Source organism: Pollachius pollachius (genome assembly GCF_949987615.1).
Source record: "Pollachius pollachius genome assembly, chromosome: 3".
In the NCBI taxonomy this organism is placed as follows: Eukaryota; Metazoa; Chordata; class Actinopteri; order Gadiformes; family Gadidae; genus Pollachius; species Pollachius pollachius.
The window spans coordinates 36,894,456-36,908,428 of NC_136936.1; the positions used below are offsets into that span (position 1 = coordinate 36,894,456).

The 13,973-nt window shown below is 43.2% G+C and overlaps 2 protein-coding genes across 2 annotated transcripts in view; both read right to left on the reverse strand.

The window, feature by feature from the left end:
- ptpn4a (protein tyrosine phosphatase non-receptor type 4a) overlaps positions 1–9,104 on the reverse strand; it is a 64,268-nt gene extending 55,164 nt beyond the window's left edge. The window contains exon 1 of the mRNA XM_079732006.1: positions 8,626–9,104. The gene's annotated coding sequence lies outside the window, so the exon portion shown is untranslated. The remainder of the gene's footprint in view (positions 1–8,625) is intronic.
- A 1,737-nt stretch (positions 9,105–10,841) lies between these two features.
- Positions 10,842–13,533, reverse strand: tmem177 (transmembrane protein 177). The gene is made up of 3 exons (XM_079733919.1): positions 13,487–13,533; positions 12,702–12,974; positions 10,842–12,442 (listed from the first exon to the last, which is right to left on the reverse strand). The coding sequence occupies exons 2-3, from the start codon at positions 12,900–12,902 to the stop codon at positions 11,714–11,716; spliced, it is 930 nt and encodes a 309-aa protein (XP_079590045.1). The 5' UTR covers positions 12,903–12,974; positions 13,487–13,533; the 3' UTR covers positions 10,842–11,713.
- Between the last annotated feature and the right edge of the window lie 440 nt (positions 13,534–13,973).

Sequence of the window (13,973 nt, forward strand, 5' to 3'; positions counted from 1 at the left end):
TTCATTAAAATAACTGACTCAATCCGTCTAAATGTACCATGCCAATGCAGAAGTGAGCCGCCGGAAAGCCAGGATGCCATCCGCTCGACGGAGGGTTTAAGCTGTGATCAACCGCCGGCACTATACGTTGAGACACGTCCAGCCCTCCGTCAAGACCCTGAGGAACAGATCTGCTTGGGTTGTGCTGCATTCCCCACAAACCCAGAGATCACAGTTTCCTCTGTGGCTGCCATGTGGTGGTCATCTCAGCAACTAGATTCCAGCCTCTGGTACGGTTGCTCCATACCCCATTTAATTTCCGGAAACTTTCCGGTAAATTACCATGGGAAGTTAAGCTTGGGAATTTTGGAAATATTAAAATTCTGAAAATGTTGGGAATCAATGGGAATTAACTAGGAATTTAGGGTAATTTAATCAAACTATCATATCCAAGCATAAATATATATATGTATATTTTTTGCTATAAGTAGACATGCCATGCAAAATAACACTATAAGAAATATATTAAAAGACTACAAAAACTTGAAAAACATAATTTTAGCAGATTTTTTTGTAAGTAGAACTTTAACAAGTTCTAATTATTTTATTCTTTCATTGAAGAACAAAAACATGAATTTGAGTTAAATATGGTCTTCAAAAGTGTGGTCCAGGGTTCTAGAAGTCATCAGTACACATGTGATGGAGGAATGCACAGTACATGTAGGGGGCGTGGTCTCAATAGCCCTGCAGTAAGCAGTGTGCTAGCGTGATTGAGGAATAGCATAGATATTCAAAGAAGTGTACTTGCATAAAATCTGGTTGTGTTAGTCAAGATTATGCTAAAATATATTTTCCCCAACTATATTTAAGTCCCCTGTTAAGAGCCAACCTTCAATTTTGTAAATTCCTGGTTTATTCCCATTTATTCCCGTAATTTCCCATGGAAAGTTTTTTTTTTGCAGAATTTTGCAACCCTAATCTGGTGTAAATCCATACTCTAAATGCTGCTTTGATGTGAACAACAATTAGCTGACTTTGTCTGAGATGTAGCCAAGAATAATTAAAGTAATTATTTTATGAAAACACCAAATATTTGCAGACATTTTGAAGAAATAAACTGTAGATATTCTGAATATTGTACTTGATAAATGACAATTCATTCAATTAACCTAATTTTATTGCAAATTGCTTTTAGATAAAGGCATTCACCAAATGGCATATATATATATACAGTATATGTATGCAAGATGGAAGTCTGACCACGAAGACAAGCGTGCAATATGTTTCCTACCACAACCTCCACTGTCCTTCCTTTCCTAATTTATTATGTATTACTCTTTTGTCATCCCACCAACTCATCTCCAACTCCCAACAGACTGGTTTATACATTTAGAGACACCCCAGCACCATTAGTTTGTTGTAAGAGATGAAATCCCCTCCATGCTTGAGGAAAAAACCTTATTCCTCCAGCTGGGTGGGGGAACTGAATGTGGAATTCCATATCCAGTTTCCTTACTCAGCTAGCATTCAGAGCCAAGGTGGCTGGTCATTTAGATAATGTATTTCTGCATTTATTTGTTTGGCCCTTATTTTTGGGGGTCTGTGGTACCAAACAGGAATACAGGACCTTGAAATACACCGCAATAAGACTAGCAGCTGTAATGGAATCATATTTAATCTGCCCAGCACACTTTTGCCCATGCTCATATCCCTCCACCTGATTTCCATGATCATACTTATCCTTGAATGTGCTTATCCGTCTCCCTGTATTGAGCATGCAGCTAGCCCTCCAACTCGCTATACAGCCAGCGATCCCCTAGATCTGTTGTATAGTCAGCTAGCTGGTCCCAAAACTCCAAAGTTTAACTGTGGGGACCAGAGGTAAGCTAGTTGTAGTATGGGGAAACCATGCCAGCCTCAACCTACAGTCTCCGAGCTCCACACCACTACCGTTACAGTGCGTTTGGACAGAGAATCGCTCAACTGAAACTGTAAAGTAGCCTGTCATCGTCAGATCAATTCGCAAATGCCTAGTATTCTGGAAACTCTCCGTTTGTTTTGGAATTCCAAGATGGCATTATCAAGGGGCCCAGAACAAACACTTCCGGACCAGTTGGATAGACCTATGACCTTCAGTGCAACATAATGTGTGTCACATTAGTGACACATTGATTGTTTGTGAAATAACATCAACAGCATTCCTATGGGTCTCTCCTCTGTGCAGTCATCATATATAACCTGCCCCATGTTAGATAAACAGTTGTGTTTGGCCCGACCCAGGCCAGGTCTTCTGGAAATATGTCTGAATGGGAAGGAGGCCGACAAATGACAATAAAGCATGAGCTTGCAGATGCGTCTGGTTCCCAATGTGAAGCTACATTTGCCAAAGTAATGTAGAGGAGACTGGTCTCCAAACTTCATACGCTCAAAAACAGAGATCTTGATAAAAATCTATAAACTGAAAAAATAGCTAAATCTTGAATTGTGGATGTGTATTGCTTTTCTTAAACTCTTCTGATGCTACATAATAGACCATTGGCAGATTCTATATAAATCTACAATAACAGTGATTATGATGTGCCAACATACACCTCAATAGTGGTGACACACACACACACATAATTTGGGAGCAGGCTGTTATCTGGTTTGCTCTAGTTTACCAACACCACTGAGAGACAGCTGTTATCTTGAATTATAATCTGTGATGATGTGATGGCACCCCAGCTTAATCCAACCCCTCTCGTGGACATGGATTACCAGATACTCTCTGATCATCATCCACAACCAAATCCAAGACTTTACTCTCCTTCCGCCATTTAATCTGAAGTTATTTGTGATACACATCGGACGACAACATACAGAGAGAGAGAGAGAGAGAGAGAGAGAGAGAGAGAGCACTGAAAAGTGCAGAGCTATTTGTACCAGTACTTTGCGACCAGCATAAGAAAACTAGGCCCAATAAATATGACTGGCGCACATCAAAACACACTCAATACAAATGAATTGTTACATTTGTATTCATTCTATTGATTTCACGAGACATTTATCTCTTTAATATATAATGTTGTCGATTTGTATCCGCCAGCCTACCTTGGTTCACTGCTGCGTGGGCGTGAGAGCTAGCATGGAGTATAAAGACAGCTGTTGATGGGCTTTTGGATGGCAGTTCTCACTGAAGCCGTGCCATCTCTGTTTAACGACAGCCTGATAACTAGTTAGCTGTTAGGTCACTAGCTAGCCATTTGCCAAATGCCATTTAGCTAGCTGGTTACCGAGTGTAAGCTAGTCGGCTGGTTGCAGAGTGTTGGCTAGCTTGCTGATTGCTTTGCGCTAACTAGCTAGTTGGTTGCAGAGTGTTAACCAGCAGTTAGTGTAATCTGAGCTGCACGTCAAACCCAAGTCACACATCAACCACATCCATCACGAACGTCCGTCGCCACGACCACATTTATGAAGTATTGCCATTACCCCACAAGAACAAATGCCCGCCGTATCAGTTTCACCGCTCTGAGAAATAAAATAAATATTAATAATGTTACTAAGCAACAGGGACAGGGTTAGAAAGCACTTGCTAGAACTGGACGCCAAGTTTTGTCTATTGCCGGGTCTGTTCGCAACGCTGCTCCCACCGCAGGAAGTGAACTGAGCGCGCCCCGTAGGCTCATAAAGGAGATGCCGGCAGCTGGTTGCAGACGAACAGCCCCCTCTTTGACAGGGCTGTCAATGACTGACCGTGGATGGCATGGGAAGCCTTGCTCCACTCATACAGAATAACCAATGAGCGAGGGGCCTGGAAGATACACTTCGTCCAATATTTTCTCTCTATATATAAAGTAATAAAGAGTTTTATTACCAGCTTTCACATAGTGAGGTATTCTGTGATGTATTGGCACACACGCAGATGCAAAAATACAAAAACAACTGTAGAGGTTATCAAATATTAAATTTCAGCACTTGAATGGGATGCAGGTGTGTTTCCCTAGGATAGGTATTCATGTCAGCTACTAAACCTTGATTATACTTCTGTGTTGCATAGCCGCCTTAGGTACCATGTGGCCGTCTACACGGCTGCTCACATTCATGGCTCTGCATCAATGATTCTGAGCGTAGTTAGCCAAGAGACAAAAACTCATATATTAGCCAACCTCCTCGACTCATCTACCATAAATTAACCGGAAAACGTAGCAGCAAAGACAAAGCGAGCCGCTCTTGGCCCTGAGGTGTAGAGGTTACTTACAGCAGCCATACGATGAAGAAGTTTAACTAGATCCTTTGTGTTCCCCACCGAAATACTTGCTTACGAAGACAACAACGGTGCGTGTTGGCTCAGCCACACAAGCGTTCCTCTAAAACACCCCCAGGCCATGAATTCAAGACATACGACACTCTCCTCCTCCGAGCGCTCTCTTTATGAAGCGTGCACTGCGACGCCCCTTGCAGAACTCGGCTTACGGGAGCTGTCAGCTGACACCGTTACTAGGCCCTGTCAGGTCGCCCTGTTAGGCTTGGCACCCTGCTGAGTGGTAGGGTGGGGCATTGAAGAAAAAAGACGAATGGTAATTAATTAATCCAAATGGGAAATTGCTACGTTCACAATTGCTCTGCTCAAGATACGAAATCAATAAAAGAACAGTACAGTAAGGTGATACAATGTGAAATACAGAACATGTATGTTTGGATGTATGTGTATTACACACAAATGTAAATCAAAAACAAAACTGTTGTTAACAAAACTGGCCTCAAAGACTGTAGCTGTCAAAGGTACAGGGACAGAGGGGGATTGAGAAAAGTGTGGCGACAGAGAAGAGTGAGAGATTATGAATGATAATACATGAAAAAAGTTCAAAACAAAAAATGGTTGCACAGAGGATGAGATAGTTGTCGTCCTGCACGTCTTGCTTGTATTTTTCAGTAGATAGGTTCATTTTATGTGGCTTGTAGGCTTGGGCCATACAATGTTAACGTTTGATTAGCGCCAGTAACCTGTTCTTCTTCCTTCTCTCTTGCTGGGGCAAGTGCCAGTGAAATACCTCTTCATGCTTTGCTGCCAAATTCAGGCCTTATAAAACAACAAGTGCATCAGCCTGTGGCTTAACAGAACAGGACCCGGATAAAGATTATTAATCATGCTACAAAACTCCGAGACTCAATCCTCCCAGACCTACCTTTAAACACTGCATACTATGACGCCAACAAATATACTTCCATCTTTCTGTTTTAGTTTTGAGTAATTATTATTTTACTAACCAACACTAAAAGTACACTAAAAGATTTGGCATGAATTGTGTATTGACAGCACAACAGATGCCGGAGCGGAGAGTGACTTGGGGAACCTCTTAGCTCACTGTGGCCACAGGGATAACAGCCACAGTCAGCACATTAAAACCAAGGCAGGCCACTAGCATCACCACGACAGCTGTTAAATAAATTATTGCATTTATTTTGTCCGAAAAGCTTCTGCCAACATCAAGTGGACTCACCATAATCAAGGTAGCTGACGGTTATTTGAATAGGGTGACCCATCACCGAAAGTCTTCCGCCATAAAGCACAAAGCACGGCTTAGTGAAAGGGTGTTGTAGGTATGATTTGAGAGAAGAGAGAGAGCAGAAAAGAGTAGACGAGAGCAGGATTTTGAAACTACAGAACCCAAAAAAAAAACTCCCCTCCCACTCTGCTCCCTCCCTCCCTCACTATATTTCTCGACCATTTGGAACTGTTGCCTTCAAGCATCTGTTGTGGAGCTATGATAACACATGTGTGAGAATATGATTGACAGGCAAGTAGTAGGGTGGCGAGACATGTCGAACGAACTGCAGATCCAAAATGCTTAGCATTGAGGCGCACTTGTGAAAAACACAAATGCCAAAAAGCACAACACAACTGCAAACACCATTGCACAAATACAAAAGCCACTAAACAAGGGAATTGAGCTTGAACAAACATTGACAGCGAAAAGGACTGACTGATTATTGTCAGCAGACTATTATCATATACTCACACAGTATAGAATGTGGAAAGCCTCGGGCTAATTAAAAAGTAGATAATCTTTGAAGAGTTCCCTTCACTTCTGTCAGGCTTATCGGCAACATACTATAATGGGAAGTTCTTGCCACACAAATTGCGAAAGGCCGTTTCAGAATCAGAAAGCAGGTTGAAGCCGGAGCAGGGCCAGCTGGGAGCAGCCCAAAATCAGAATCATCTCATACGAGAGGAAGGCACGCGGTCACCCAGAACAGATAGTCTCAGAGACCCTATAGTTGACCCAAACACATTTCCAGCCAAGGATTGCACTGCAATTGCATTGCAAATCTTACCTACAGCACCTTCAAAAAATATAAAAGATAAATTACGCCGTGATTGAATGGATAGAAGAATGCGGAGAGAGAGAGAGCGAGAGAGCGAGCGAGCGTCCGGCACACTAACCCCACTGGGTCAATGAGCACTTAAAGACTCAATCCTCAGGTTAAGGATTCCCTCAGCTCTGAAGATGCATCAGAGTTCAAGAGCTAAAACTGTTTTATTGATTAGACAGCGTTGGAGAAGATCAATTGCCTTGTTAACTAAATCAAAGAGTAGGAAGAAGAGGAGAGAACACTGTCAGCTTCTTCCAATGCCTCCGTGCTTGACATCCACCCTGGCTGACACCCACCTTACCCAACACCCACACTGTTCCCTAAGGGAGACAGCAGGTGCAGTTAATGCTTATTATGCCCACACACCTGTGTCCCCCTCCTCACCCCCCTTCCTATCGTCTCCGAACCCCTACTGCCCATCCCATTCTCTTCCCTTCTTTCTTGCATGGCTCCGACATTCGTCTCTCTCACTCCTCCTCTCACTTCTTGCTTTACATTTGGCCAAGATTGGTCGGAAATCTTTCATAAAAATGGTTGCAGCTATAGCTCTTGGCCTGAGAAATATTGCTGCTGGGGTCTGGGCCTCACTGCAAAAAATTCTGGAAAGCCATAACAGCAGTTACTGACTTCAGAATAGAAGGAAACTGTTCATTAAAACTAATGATAATGACATTTTGTTTAACAACCTAAGTAACAGATTATTTACCTAGCCTATTTCTCGGTGGAACAGACATCGTGATACATGATGTGTCAGGGGCCATTCCAAGTTTAAGTAAGTGTTATATTATGGTTGGGTTTGAAAATGGATATAGGGTTTATTACTGTTATAACAGTCATACATGTATAATGCACCGATTGTGTTCACCACTGACTGTTTTACAGAGAAGTCACCGAGGAGTTATTCTGAATAAAGTCTTACAACAAACAATGCTTTCAGAAATCTTTATTTTAAAGTAACTGTAAACCATGGCTGTTGAAGCTGCTGCTGTTGAAATTTCCTGTCTACAATTTAGTAATGTAATAATACATATAAATACAATTTCATAATACTGTGGTAGCAAACATAGGCCTTACGCACGGTCAATATAATGTCGATAACCATAAGAGGAACAACTTGGAAATGCGAATCGTGCAGCCCTTCAGATTCATGGAATTTCACTGACAAATACAGTCGATAGCCCTTCTGTCAAAGATAACTCCGTGTCTCTGTAAGAACGACATCGGTTAACTTGAATACATAGCCGACAGAACAGCGACCATATGACCAGGCGTCGGCAGCCAATCGGCGCCCAGAAGAGGGCTGCGACTCAAAAGATGTGGCAGTGATGGTGGTGGAGGATTACGTCATTGAGAAAAAAAAAGGAGGACATTTCATTACTGCTCTGCAAACATCGATCTAAAACCCACCTAATTAAACACCCTATAGGACAGTCAGACCTGGCCCCAAACGGATTGTTTATTCCGGTTAAAACAATGGAGCCCGATTAGTGATGCATCACCCACAAAGGGGTCAGTTAAAATCGCAATAAGAAGATTATCGACAGCAACTGCTGATATTAATAGTGCACATTTAATAATATGCAATAGAAAGTACGCATGCAATAACCAATAATAATGTGAATGGACTGGAGCAAAACACTATCGTAGACGTGCATGAACACATTTGGAAGAAAAGAGAAGGATAAGAAAGATTCAGGGGCAGATATGGTTCAATCGTACAGACAGAATTAGAGAGCAAAACAGGCATTTAGTCATACGACGTACATTAGGATAAAATATGTGTAATGCAATGTCACTTGAAAATACTGCAATGATAATAAAAAAAACAGTAAAATTTGATGTCTGCCTATCTCAAAGCACTTTCAGCACTTTATTTGACAATTTAATAGAAACATAATAAAACATCAACATTGATATTATTATACCGGGCGAGTCAAGGTTCTATGCGTGTGCAATACGAGTTTAGATCCACGTCCAAAGCCACGAGTGAGCACAATAGAGGAGTGTTTTGCAGTGCACTGAGAGAGTAAAGTGAGTGGGATTGAATGGACCAAGTGCTTTATACAGTCACTGGCTTGTCCTGCTCATTAATTAACAATAAAAGCCTTCCACTGCTTACAATACAATCCTACCCGAGCACGACCATGCGTCGTGACAACGGGGCCATTCAAACACAAAGCTATCGCAATGTGATTTCCCATGTATTCGGTTTGCATAGCTCTGCAAAGAGAAACTTGCAGAGAGGGGGGGAAAAGTGACAGTGCTAAGCTAAGTGGCTAACGCTGGTCTTACCGTCATAAAGTGTCCCAGGGGCGTCCAGTTTTTAAGAAATATAAAGTTAGTGCAGGAGGAAAAGATTTGTGGAGGGCTGGTTTGGACCAAACATCCGAGTTCAGTTCACCCGCTGCGAACCGTGCCGATGAAAGCCGAGCATCATCATCATCATCTCCTTCTTCATCAGTCGGCCAGAGACAGGGCCTCCTCCTCCTCCCGGCTGGATCCTGCGACTCGCTCGGCGACGACCAATAATCCGCCCGCAAGAAGCACTCCCGGTAACCATTGGCTAACCTACACCGCCGGCTGGGTTCTCAGGCTCGGGAGACGATGTGTTTCGTAATCCCACGCATGTGTTACAACGCGAAAATACGACAATAGACGTTGGATCGGACTAATTCACCCAGCGGAATAGACTGGTGTGTGTGTGTGTTGTTGCGTCTTTCCGTCGCTCCGTGGTCATTGCTCGCCGAGCCTCTGCAGCTGCTCTCTGCTGCCGTGCGATTCACCAGCACGGCAACGTCATGACGCAATCCTCCTCCCCACAGCTACGACGTGTGGGGCGGGGCCAAACAGGGGCGTGGTCATGGGCCGACCAGGGGCGTGGTCATGGAATCCGAGGCGATTTATTTGTTTTTCAGTGTTTGTTTCTGCCAAAAGGAAAAACAAGGTGTCAACTGCTGCGGCCAAACATATTTGTGAATGGTAAGTTTGCAAACGGAGTAAAGCATATGAAAGAATATTTAGGGATAGGTACACAAATGTACAATCTCTATTTTTATTCATGTGTTTTACATAGGAACACACATACAAACACACATACGGACACACACACAGATGCACACATATTGACGCACACACACAAACATACGAACACACACCCGCACACAAACACAAACACACACACACACATACACACACACACACACAACCTAACTACAAGTAAGGGTTTTAATTTATCGAAATGCACACATTTTCAAAAATGTTCGACTTAAATAAAATAAAAAAATCCCAATGGCGCATTGATTCAGAGCCATCATTTTTGACCCCTCGTGAAGATCTTGCTTTGAATATAACTGTTTTCATCATTTCTGAAGCTGACGGTAATTTCACCTGCATACACGACTGAACAAACAGCTTTATACCAAATAGTCATTTAGAATTGTAGTATGAATTCCACGTGCCAACCTGGGCTGTTTTGATTTTACAGGGGCGAAGTTTAGGTTATCGTAATGTAGGCTATGCTTCCCTCACGTGGCTTAAAAGATAACTGCAACGCTTGACCCAACACAACAATGGACCATTGTCCCTAGAAAAAGCCATTGAACGACGCCAGCAGTTAAGTGTTTGAGCCAACACAATACGCCCTCTGTTGTTGACATACTTATCTAGAACACACTTTATAGCCGAAATAGAGGGGCCAACTTATCCAAACAGTAACAGACAATCTCTTTGTTGAGTCCTCACTGTGACTTGGTCTAAATGGGGATGGAGGCAGAATCTTAACCATCTCCTTTTCTAGAATTGATTATGCTTCTTAATGGCACCTTATCAGAAAACATTATCCTTCCTTTTAGTTATGAATTCGTTTTTTGTGTTTGTGTTTTGTATTTTTGCCAGCTGCTTACATCTACATGCAAAGTCAACCTCCTATCTATTGCGTAGAGACTGCACAGTTGATGGTTAATTAGCATGTATAATGACATTTCCCAGGTACTGGAAGTGGGCCGCTATTACCTGTGACTTACTTCTATTTCATGGTCTAACTATGTATGTCTGTGATAACATTTATTACAAACTTCTATTTTTAGCATAGGCCTACAAGGCACAGGACTTGAGTAGTAATTAAAATCCCTTATCATGATCTCATTTATATGCATTAATAAGGGACCCCCTAGGACCCAATGCACACCATGTGAAGCGACACGAGAGCCAAAATAGATGAATATAAAGATTGTTGTTATCACATGAGTTATTAAAAGATGACAGGATTGTTTTAAAGATTGTGGCATTTTGTCCCCGTGTATATTCTGAGTGTACTGGGAAATGTATACACCCTGCAAATGTATAGGATGAATATACAAAGGAAGAGGCAGTGGATCCTATACTTATCTTTTGTTTTTTAAGTAAATTGATACAATAAATACAATAGTGGAATAGCATTTGTCCAGCAGCTTTATCCTCTTTGTCATCAGTTGAGACAAATTGAGACATCAGTACAGTACGTTGCATTTTATATAATGAGGCATTCATGGTCAACTGGTTCCGTGGCCTACTCGTTAAGTAATTGGACTGGTAACCGGAGGGTGGCCAGTTTGAGTCCCGACCGGTACCCAAAAATTGTGGAAGGGGGGTGTAGTTGTGCAGCACTCTCCTACATCCTCATCCATGGATTAGGTGCCCACGAGCAAGGCACCTAAAACTACCACGTGCTGCACTGCGGCTGCCCTGTGGTTGCCCGCTGCTTGGAGTTTGCCAGTGTGCATGTGTTCTCCCGGATGGGTCAAAAGCAGAGAAGGAATTGCCCATAAAAAAGGGACAATAAAGCATTAATATTCTGTAATGCCTATACATAAAAAAAATACGACCGTGTTTCAGATTATGACTCAAGATTCTAGGGACAAACATGAGGTGTTTCGATTATTTAGGATTTGAGGCAGAGGCATAAGAACATAGAATATTGTGAGATCAACATTATCTCTGGTCTGCGTGTTCCACTGATGGCTAAGACAGGGTATGATTCAGAGGAAATGAGAGGAGTTATCGTTTATATCAGGTTCATGCCGTGAGGACCCAAACAGTGAGTCTTATGCAACCTTATTCCTAGACAGCCTCTCAAAATCTATAACTTTTGGTTGTGCCGAGAAGATATAAAATGAAGTAATCCCCTTCGAGACTCCACCCATTGTATTATCAGATGACCCCAAACATTTAATAACAAAAAAATCTGTTTAAAACACAGAACACACCTTGGAGGAGGGTCGAGGGAGAAGCTGGTAAACAAGTCACCTTTCTTTAACTGAACACGGGTGTGAATTCTCTCTCCCTCTCTCTCTTGCTCTCTCTCGCTCTCTCTCTCTCTCTCTCTCTCTCTCGCTCTCTCTCTCTAGGTAGTGTTTTTCAGCATGCCGAGGAGTCCGTCTCTCCGGGAGGTGTAGGGGGCATGTTTGAGCTTGAGGAGGTGGGCGGGAAACAGGTTCCCATTCACCGCGTACATCTCCTCCCCCTTTTGCCCCATCAGTACGCGTAGAGTCCGGTTTCGGCTCAGCAGCTTGTCGTAGAACTCCACCCCTCCGCGGGCGTAGTCGGGTGACACGGCGGCAGCCCGTCGGTCCGAGCCGTAGTCCACCCACTGGCTGACCGTGTCAGCGGTCAGCAGATACGTCACGGCCCCTAGCCCCAGCGCCGCCAGGTTGGCCACACCGCGGAACAGCGCCGGCCTCCCGTGGAGTCCCAGCATCTGCTTCAGGACCACGCTGTAGACCCACACCCCGCCCAGACACACGGGGGCCACCACTGCGCTCACCACCGGACCCCCGATGTCAAGGCGGGCCACCTCTCGCGCCACCGCAAACTTCTGAGCGGCGGGCGACAGGACGAGTGAATCGCGGAGAGCGCAGCCCGCCTCGCTGTCCCACGCCACCGCCTGGCCGTTGATGAACACGCTGCGGTTCGTGATGCCGCCGGCGTCCTGCGCCGTGCTGTTGAAGTTGGCCGGCAGGCCCACGTGCGCGCCCGCGGGAAGCCAGGCCGCGCCCGCTGCCACGGGGTGGAAGCCGAAGGACGCAAAGCACGAGTATCGGGCAGGAGATCGGACGCCGTAGTCCCCCAAGACCTAAGGGGAGTAACAACAAACACAAAAAAGACAAGATTTCGACGGATTCAACCAAGGATGGTTTTTACCCACCACATCTTTAACTGTTATGGGTAATTTTATTTTATTTTTTTGGATAAAAGGATCTGCTAAAGGACTACACAGTGAAAATACATACTAGATGTGTATGTAATCAATTAAAGGGAAAAAATTAATTTGACATTTGAAGGATAAAATGTGTAATAAACACATGACTTCAGTAGAATAAAGTAACACACACCTGCTGGAAGAGCCCTTGTAGTTTGTCGGACAGGGAGACTGGCTCTCCTTTGTACCAGGCTTGATAGAGTTGTCTGAAGGAGAGGTCTGGGAAGGTGTGGTAGAACATGTTAGCAGCAAACAACCCGCCACAGCTCACCATCATAACCGGAGCGCGGTATTTCTGGAGCAGAACACCGATCTTCAGAAAGTTGGAAGACATCTTGTGTTCTTCTTCTTTTATTCTTTGTAGGGGATCTTCTCAAATGGGCGGATGTCTTTCATACAGGGCCATCTGTCAATATAAAGAGAGTGGTATGAAAGCTATAGGTTTTAATAAAAGTTGTCCACAAAGGCTGTGTTACGAAGTAATAAGAGCTTAATGTCGTACAACATATGAACATATGTATGGGTAAATCCGTGTTCAAATAGATCTCAGATCTGTTGATGTTCAGCAGCAGTGCAACAGCAACCAGTCGTATTCACCAACATTACAAAATGACCTGCCTATTAATGACCTTGAGATGAGAAAGAAAAATAATATATATATATATAATATATTCCTTATAACATATAAAGTGCATATTATCCAATATAATTATATATAGTATGCTTACATATGATAGTGTTTGTGACGTAAGTCACTCAGTTGAACGGAATAAGAAGCCAGCTGTTACTAACTAAACTCGTTCTTCGAAATGCTCGGTTTCGTCACAGCAAACAGAACGGCCATCATGTAACAAAGCATGGATTGTGAGTGTATTTTTAAGTATTAGTTATGAAGTATTAATTGTGTTGCAAACTCACATGTTTGGAAGCTTCGCAAGGACATTCAGTACTGCCGCAAACTCGAGCGCTCGACACCGAATGGTATCGCGACAGTTTACGACAATACAAATCGACAATCGTTTTCGCAAACGCTGTGTTATTATTTTCTAGATGGTGAATTCAGTCCTATCTCAAATATTCAAACTCACCACATTCTCATGTATTTCATGTTATGCCTATATTTATTTTGATACATAACCATCTTCATTGAAATCATGTTGTTTTGCCACACAGACACACACACACAAACAAAAACACAAACTATTGTTAAAGTCAGCCACTGAAGGATGGATGGATCATGCCATTTCTGATCCAGAACTATGCGTGAGACTCTGAGGATTTCAGCACATGCTGAAATAACCTTGCAGCCAGTATTAGTGTAATGGGAGAAGCTGTGAGAGGGAGAGAGGCACAGGGGTCTAATGAAATCTGAGGATAGATGCGCAAACCTGGCCACATGCTCCAG